Source organism: Gavialis gangeticus, unplaced genomic scaffold (genome assembly GCF_001723915.1).
Source record: "Gavialis gangeticus isolate Ggan-Ray unplaced genomic scaffold, GavGan_comp1, whole genome shotgun sequence".
NCBI classification, from domain to species: domain Eukaryota; kingdom Metazoa; phylum Chordata; order Crocodylia; family Gavialidae; genus Gavialis; species Gavialis gangeticus.
The window spans coordinates 55,246,160-55,255,200 of record NW_017729031.1 but is presented as its reverse complement, the minus strand read 5'-3'; the positions used below and the strand labels follow the sequence as shown (position 1 = coordinate 55,255,200).

Genomic DNA, 9,041 nt, shown 5'->3' with positions numbered 1-9,041 from the left:
GGGGGGGGGGGGCTACGGTGAATTCTGGGGTAGATGTAGAATAACTGCCCCATCCCAGCCCCACTGCAGTCCGCCTCAAGCACAACCCTGACCCGCAGCGCCCCCGCCCCTTCCCAGGAAGAGCCCGGTACTACCCATAGCTGCAGCCTGCCCTTGCCCTATGCGCACATCCAGGAGGTACACACTCCCCATGGCTCCCCCAGGGGTGCATGCAGTGGCATGCCCCCCCTCCTGCACTCCCTGGATGATCCGCTCACAGCTCCATCCCATGCCCCTCCCCAGCTGGGATAGCCCTGGCCCCACTCCTTCCTTCACTGCAGTGGCCTCAGTCTGCACCCTGCCATGCTACTTCCCTCCCCCCGCCCAACAGACTTACCAGCCAAACACTGCTCTTCAAGTTGCTGGGCTGCATATCGGCAATCATATGGCTCATTAATAATTGGACAATATGGCTCATTAATAATCAGCAAAAAAAATCTTTATCATTGCTCCCCTAACAAACAGTGCAGTATAAGGTCAATTTCTATTTTGATCAAAGAGAAAAAAATTAACTCCAGAGTCTTGTGTAGAAAATAGTAGACATAATTTTTTCTGTATAGTTTTAAGATTAATTTTATTAAAAAGCAAGCAATAAAGATTTTCATAACAGGTGTCATGGCTGCATGATTGCGTACTATATTTTATATAATATTTTTATTTACAGGATGAGGATACAGAGGATGCTTTCCATAACAGGGATTTTTCTACATCATACCAAACCAAGATTTTAGAAATAACAGAAAAGCCAGCCCTATCTCTGCTGAATGATATAGATCAAACTACTGAAAAGCCAGAACAAATGGAAAGCTCAGAGAGTCTGTTAGAGTCGAGCCCTTCTGCATCCACTCACTCTTCTCCGGTACACAAACCAAACAGTGAGAGCATCATGTGCAGTACTCACTCTCCTCCTGCAGATGATGCAGCTTCAAGTTCTCCTCAAGGATATTCAAAGAATGTTAAACACAGAGAATTAAAAGGGAAAGGAAGAGAGCCCAAAGGTAACTTTTTAGATTTTTTTTAAAAGCCCTTGGATTGAAATACTTTATGCTAGCTTGAAATGACTGTTGAACAGTAGTATTCCACTCTTGCTTAAGATGTGGTAAAATCACTTGTTAGTATAAAGCCCTGCAGGCCAGATCTGGAACACCAGGCCAATCTGCAAACCAGATTCAGAGCAAGAGGCGATGTCCTCTGGTTCTCAGGGCTATATAAGGCAGCGGCAGCATTAATTACTATAGCTCCCAGACCTGTGGCAGCCACCACTGTTCCTATTGCCAGATTTCCAGATAATGTACTTCCACCCTCTGGCTTCAGCTATGGGGCTCCCCATGTCTAGAAATTTGGCAGCTGGATGAGTAGGAGGCCAGGAGCCATATCTACGCTACCAAATTTCTGGACCTGGTTCCAGCCTACAGGCTGTGTCCTGGTCACCCCAGTATAAAATATAATCTTACTGTAAAAATTAATTGTTTGTTACAAGATTAGTTGTTGAAATATCTCAGAACATAGAATTCTATCTTTCTGATGGGATATACATGGTACTTGGGTCCTGCTATGTGAAGACTAGGGAAGTTTTACAAAATAGAGATTGTTAAGGTTTATATTCTCTTAGAACAGTATTTAGATATACGTGACTGTATAGTGCAAGCATCTCTGGAAAGATGATCCTTGTTACAAGTCAATTATTTCACTGGAATGCCAGCACTTCAGTGGCATTTGATGGATTGGCATTAAAGGTGAGTTTCTCTACCCTGTTAAAATACAGCAGCAGCCAAATAGGTAAATAGGTTGTGTTTAGTGATTCTTTTAAATAAAATATTCACGGGACATCTTTTTTGGTTCTTTTGCATGGAAACAAGTTTACAGCTACTGTGAACACATCTGAATAACTTAATGAAACATAACAGTCATCCTAGCTTTAAGGGGTTAAATATTTAAACACATTTTTGTTACTCTTACCTTGTGCTTGCAGAACAAATAGCTAACAGTATGTTGTAATGAATACAATCCTTTGTGTAAAGGAAAGCTTCAGTTAAATTTAATATGAAAGAATAAAGTGCCTTAAAATAGTGCAGAAAGAAAATGCTGATAACAGTAATTACACAAGAAGACTGCAGCTGTAGTGTTGAGAACCAGATGCTTAGTACAAAAGACAAAACCTAGATGCTCACTAACTGTCATGTGTGAGCCGCTGAAAATTTCTGGAATACCAGTATGTGAAACCTTTTCTCATGTTTTACTTCATTTCAGGCTTTGGGTTCAGAGCATCAGCCTGAAGATAGTTAAAAATATCTCCATTTAAAAAACCTAGGGTACTGATCAATATACCATTTGCTCAGCTATTATATCAGCTTCATAATAAAGGTACATACAAACATTACATTTCTAGTGGTGGAATCACAGTGCCACTGGTAGAAACCTTAGGTGTACAAGCATTTGCATGGTTTCTACCAGACCAAAAATGGCATGTCCAGTAGAAAAACCTTTAAGGGGATAGAAGTTCTACTGGAGAAATGAATGCTTGTACACTTACCCCTCTGATCAAAGCTGTCCCTCTGTTCTCCAGCATCCCAGAATGCATTGCTTTACTCTCCCCCTAACCCCAGAGAGACCATCCATGACTTGGCTTGCACCTCTGCTGCTGCAGCCTGGCCCACAGCAAACCTTTCCCCTTGACAGCTTTGGGGTTGGGAAAACCCAACACCTGTCCACATTCGTCAGACTGTGTAGATCCACTTCCTCTGTGGACCCAGGCTGGCCCATTCCTGCCTCCGCTGTTCCTGCAACCCCTCTACCCGCCCCTCCCCCCCATGGATGCAGATCATACTTGGAATGCTAATTCAGGTCTTGGGGGAGTGGATCTGGAGGGTACAGTGGGTGCCAGGTTTACACAGTTGGCTTCTGGGAGGGGGCAGGGTGTGATAGATCTAGGTCCAATCATGGAGGATCTGAAGTGCCTAGACCCCCTTCTCTCCCTTCCTTCCCCCTATTCCTGTACCCAGACTCAGAGGAGCCCAACCTTAACCACCCAGCACCCCATCTGCTAGCACCAAACCCCAGCCAGACTCCTCCAACCTGCTCTGAATCTGAGTCTGTAGGCTGGTGCCAGAGGGGTATGGTTCCAGTGCAGGCTGATGGAGGGGAAATTGACAGGCTCAAAAAGACAGCAGACACATACTGCAGTCTCAAAGCCTGACACTTGGGAAGAAAGGAAGGGGTGTTGTAGGCAAGGGCAGCAGTCCCCTTAGGCAACCATCCAGTCAGCTCTGACCTGTGCCCTGAGCTGTTGTCAGCTGTCTCCAGCAGATGAGAGCCTGCAAAAGTTGAGATGCATGCACAGGGCCTATGTAGCTGTGTGGTATTGGCAGCGCAGACTGTGAAGCAGCCTCCCAGCCCCTGTAATGCTTGAACAGTGCTGGCCCAGTAGGTTTTTCTGCTGGAAGAACAAAACTGGTGGAGTTTGCACCACATGCTTCAATGCTTGTTTGCACCATAAGTCATTAATTTTCCCTTGAATTAATAGCAACTGCTGATGGCAAGGGGGAAACTATGGGACTAGAAGGGATCCCTAACTGCATTAAGGAAAGTGTCATGGGTTAAAAAAAAACACATTGATAGGTGGCATAAAGGGAAATGCAATATGTCAAGCATAGGTCTATCATAAATTTAGAGAATGAAGCTCTCAGACCCCCAAATGTTGCCTCTTAGTCTAAGCTCCTGCTTACTTGCCGAAAGAGACTTCATAAATTGGATTGATGGGTAAGTAGAATTTTCCATGTCTTCTTTATAAGATATTGCAATGTGTGTATATGTATGTAGAATCTATATATCTTGCTACTCTACCATGTCACATTTTGGGTAGGGACAGACATTCAAAAAGCTGGCACCTGAACTGGTTCAACCTTTGCAGGTTAGTCTAACCCGCCTAGGCTGAACCAGTTCATAACAGGACAGACATGTTCTCTGGACATGTAGGCACATGCCTGCAGTTGCTCAAGCCAGGAACCAGGGAGCACCAGGGAGCCACTGGCTGCAGGGAAGCTGTGCTGGGGGGTGTGGCCAACCCAGGCTGAACTGGCCAGAGAGAGGTTTAATTCTCTCTCCCTGTGCCACCAGCAGGGACCCGAGCTGGGTCTACTTGCACTCCCCCTTGCTGCTGCAACAGGGAGGCACCATGGCCCCTGAGGCAGAGGGGTGCAGGGAGCAGAGTTAGTTTCACCTCTACCTCAGTGCCAGCTGGGTGGCTCCATGCCCGGCATAGGCCCTGGGTTGTCCACTCCGCCGGAGGAATAGCCGCATCCCTGCCCCCCCACCAGGGGCCCTGCCTGGCCGTGTCCCCTCCACACTGCTGCAGCGGGAAGGGCAGAGCCCTTACTGGGGGCAGCAGCCCCTGTTACACTGTGGGAGAGAGCGAGCCCCTTCCTGGCAAGGGGCTGGGCTGCGGGCTCAGGCTGTGCACAGCAGCGCCAGGTTCTGGAGCGGTCCAGAGCCCTGCAAGCCCTCACAGCACTGCCACAATCTACAGCTACTTTGCCAGCCCCACCAGGAAGCTGTGATGGGCTCCTGCCCATCGGGCATTCACCACTCACTGCTCCAACTGCCAGGCGGGGGTGGGGCTGGCCCCCGCAGCTTATTCTGTGCTAGGGCAAGACACTGAGGGGGCTTATTCAGCCCCTATTATTCCCCCTGAGCTTCAGCTGTGGCCTGGCCAGACTGACCCCGGGGCCAGCAGGTGAATAAGCCCCTTTCTGCTAGGAGGGGCTTGCTCCAAGCACAGAGAAGCCGGGTCTGCCCAGCCGAGTCTGCCCGGCCTGGCCACTGCTGCTCTGTTCTCGGAGACGGCAGCTAAATAAGCCCCCTCTTGCTGGCAGGGAGCTGCCTCCAAGCAGAGGGCAGCAGTGGCTGGGCCAGGGAGACCCGGCTGCAGCGTAAGCTGCCAGCAGCTGAATAAGCTTCTTCCTGCCCGGAGGGGGCTTGCTCCAAGCACAGAAGGGCCACTGGCACTGCAGCCGGGTCTGCCCAGCCCAGCCCAGCCACTGTTGCCTTGAGCTCCCTGCCGGTGAGGTGGGGTTTATTCAGCCACTGTCTTGGAGCACAGAGTAGCAGCGGGTGGGCAGACCCTGCTGGGCAGACCTGGCTGCAGTGCAGCAGCCCCTCTGTGCTTGGAGCAAGCCCCTCCCAGCAGGAAGGGACTTAGGGACTGGCTGCAGGGTCTGCCTAGCTGGGCCGCAGCTGAAGCTCGGGGGGAATAATGTGGGCTAAATAAGCCCCCTCAGTGTCTTGCCCTGGCACAGAACAAGCAATGGGTCAGGCCCCACCCCCTCCCGGCAGCTGGAGTGGCAAGTGACACACAGGCAGGAGCCTGCCACAACTTCCTGGTGGGGCTGCTCTGTGGGGCTGGCAGAATGGCTGTGAAGTGCAGCGACACTGCAGGGGTTTGCAGGGCTCTGGCCCGCTCCACACCTTGTAGCTGCCATGCACAGCCCCTTGCCAGGAAGGGGCTTGCTCTCCCCCACAGTGTGAAAGGAGCTGCCACCCCCAGTAAGGGCTCTGCTTCTCCCACCATAGCAGTGGGGAGGGGGCATGGCCAGGAAGGGTCCCTGGTGTGGGGAGAAGGAAGGGCTTATTCCTCTGGCTGCCAGCAGAGGGTTCCATTCAGGGGCCTATTCTGGGCACAGAGCTCCCAGCTGCCAGTGGGGTAGAAGGGAAACTAACTCTGTTTCCTACCCCCATCTGCCTCAGGGGTGCCTCCTGCTGCAGCAGCAAGGGGGGAATGCAGGCAGACCTGGTTCAGGTCCCTGCCACAGTGGCAAGGGAAGGGGAATTAAACCCCTCTCTGGACAGACCCCTGCCTCTGCTTGGGCTGTGGAGCAGAGGCGCGGGGCCAGCCTGGCTAGAGCATGCTGGGATGCTGGAGGTCTCTGATTTAACTCAGACTGGCAAAGGGTCTGGGAGAGACAGTGCGTTAACTGGTTTGAGCCAAATCAGTTACGTCTGATGCACCATTCAACCAGGTTTATCTTAAACCAGTTTCTGATCACTTAAACTGGTTTACGTGTAATGTTTCTCCCTGGCCTTTATGTCTAATGTAGAAAATAAGGATTATGTTAATGTAGTGAAATACAGAAAAAGTGTTGTATAGACCCCTCTCAACACCCTAGTAGGTTGACATATCTCTTTCTCAGAACAGAAATGGAGGCAGAGAATTGACTTGCCAAGGCCAAAGCATTAATCAAGAGATTCTGGCATCAAATCCTGTGCTCAGAATACTTAGACCATATATCTGTCCCACACCCTGCTCAAATATTATCAAGTGTCTAGACAAATATTGAATTACCTCAAGTTTATCACCACTTCTTATTTGTTAAAATAACCCAGTAGCTTAGCTAAAGGACTATTTCAGTAGATTTATCCCTTTCATCCTGTAAGATCCAAAAGCACTTCACAAACCATGTACATACAGTGCCACAGAACCATTTCAGATCCTATTCTCGGCAAGACAGCTGCAGTCAGATAGCTGACATACAGTATAATTAGGTTTGGCAGGATTTTATTTTTATTGGTAAACATCAATAAACGGTGATTTCAACTTTTGCTAAGAGACTGACAAAAAACATTTCCAGTGATAATAATCAAAATGTATACATTGTAAGAATAGTCTGCTGCCACAGTGCCCAGGTGGGCTCCTGCTGAGCAGCAGCTGAAGGCAGGCAGTGGGCTGGGCGTGTGTGTCTGTGTGTCTGTCCCTAACCCCATCTTCTCAGCTTGGTGCCTGTAGGGTACTAGCCATCTGGGCCCTTCCTTGCAAACTTGGGTGGAAGCTGGTGGGCAGAGCAAGCTGCTGGCTGTAGGGGAGTAGATGCAGCAGCCAGAGGTTTCCTTGCTGGCGTGGCAGGGGGAGAGCTGGGGGGGTAGTGACTGCCACGGAACGAAGCAAAGCAGGCACTGAGTTCAGCGGCACTGTATATTGGGGCCGAGAGGTGGGGGCTGACAGCCTGGCAGCATGACAGCTTCCCCTGTGCTTGATGTGTGCTGGGCTGGAGGAGGAAGCAGGTGTATTTGTACGTGTGTGTGTGTGTGTGTGCGTGCACATGCACGCTTGTTCATGCCCCATACCCTTTATTTCTCACAATCCTGAAAATTTAAATTGATAAAAAAACTAAATGCTTAAAAACCCCCATCAATTTTAGCCATCAAAATTATAACATAATAAAAATCAACCTCTGCCAACCCTAATTATGCTGAATACCAGTTAAAAGTAGGAAGGGGAAAATGAATAAAACAAAAATCTTTATACTCTCAGAGTAAGTATCAAACTTATTTTATGGCCAGGGAAAGCAGACAGAACCTCAGATTTTTAAGATCTTGGCTGAAAGTTTATTCTACAGTAAACACTACAATTTAGTGCATCTGATACCAAAGGAAAAAGATCCAAGTCAGCTTTGCCAAGATTAAAATCTGTAATTCCAAGGAGCCTAAAGAATAGCCTACGTTTAATTTATAAATCAGTTAAAACATTTGTCTGGGAGTGCAAAAGAGCTAACTTGTAAGTAATGCACTAACAGGTTTACAACATACTTACCTTTCATAGATCTATTGCCTGAAGATGTAAACTTAGGTCATCATTTCCTTAGATCATGACCAGGGATCCTGGCTTTCTGTTTAAAAAAAAATCCAAAATTCTCTGATTAAAACCCCCAAAATCTGTGTTTTTTCCACAATTAAAATAAAACGCCACAATATAGAGAGTATCAGTTGAACACAATGTCTTATTGATATATTTTACAGTGTTAAAGCATTTTGGCAGCCTACCAGTGCCTTAATCATAATAATAAAATAAATTCTAAATAGAGATACCATTTGTGTTTGATTTTGATTTTCTTATCATGGAAAATCAGAGCTCCTCATGCCCCCTTCACTCCCCAGTACGCAGGTCCAGCTGTGGCTGTCCCCCTCACTGCTTTGTGGCTCTGAACAGCCCTGATATGCCAGTGCCATGCCCCTACCCATACTCTTGCCCTTTCCTCCCTTCCAGCCCACTACCCCGCATCCCTCCCAACCCCGCTGATGTTCCTCATTCTCAGCCTGGACCCCTTGTTCCTGCCAGTGGTCCTTGCTGCTGACCTGCTGCCTCCCACTCCCAGGCCCCCAATGTCAGGGGCAGGGGGTGTGGACATAGGTGATGCCATAGGCAGTGTTGGGGGAGCATATGGTGGGGGGGGCATGTGCCTCCACAGATTTCTATGCCCACAGCAAGGCACAGGCCTGTAGCCTGGCTGGACTGGCACCAAGAAAGATCCAACTCTAGCCCAGTGGGCAGCACCTGGTGCAGGAGGGCAGAGCGGGGCAGGGAGGCTCAGTGCTGCTGCCACCAGAAGTACTGTGCTTCTATGGCTACCAAGGTAAGATGCTGCCACAGTGAAGGGGCATGACTCCACACTGCCACGGCGGCACCTCACCTTGGTGACCATGTCAGCATGGCACTCTCAATGGCAGCAGCACTGAGCCTCTCCACCCTCCTGTACCAGGTCCCACACACTGGGCCCCTGAGATGGCTCCTGCCTGGTGCCAATCTGGTCAGGCTGCAGCCCTGTGCTCTGCTGTAGATGCAGAAATCTGGGGGGGGGCACGTGCTTCTCTACCCCCAATGTGTTGCCTATGGGCTTGATCCCTCTCCATGAGTGCGTGCAGCAGGAGGGGGCTGCTGTTCCTGCCCCCCGCCCCCTCCCCACTGCCTTCCCTTTCCCCTCCGGAGCAAGCTGCCCATAGCTCCACCCCACCCCCTAGCTGGGCCCTGCAGCCACACATTCCCGCCTGCTCCAGCCCTTGGCACTGCACGCTGCCCTGACTGTGCAGTCCCTGCAGCTGCCAACCACCACCTGCCCCACTCTCCCTCACTCTGCGGGCTCAGTGTGAGCTGCTGCTGCCGCCACCACCTCAGTCTCTGCACAAGTCACAAGTTGTGCCCCATCATGTGTTGGCTATGCCTCCCCCCCCCCCCC

The 9,041-nt window shown here is 49.8% G+C and overlaps 1 protein-coding gene across 2 annotated transcripts in view; it reads left to right on the top strand.

Annotated features, from left to right (window-relative positions):
• LOC109301691 (neurabin-1-like) overlaps window positions 1-9,041 on the top strand; it is an 88,956-nt gene that overhangs the window by 42,778 nt on the left and 37,137 nt on the right. For both annotated transcript variants that reach the window (XM_019522929.1, XM_019522930.1), the window contains exon 12: window positions 704-1,037. In XM_019522929.1, coding sequence (XP_019378474.1) covers window positions 704-1,037 — 334 coding nt within the window. The remainder of the gene's footprint in view (window positions 1-703; window positions 1,038-9,041) is intronic.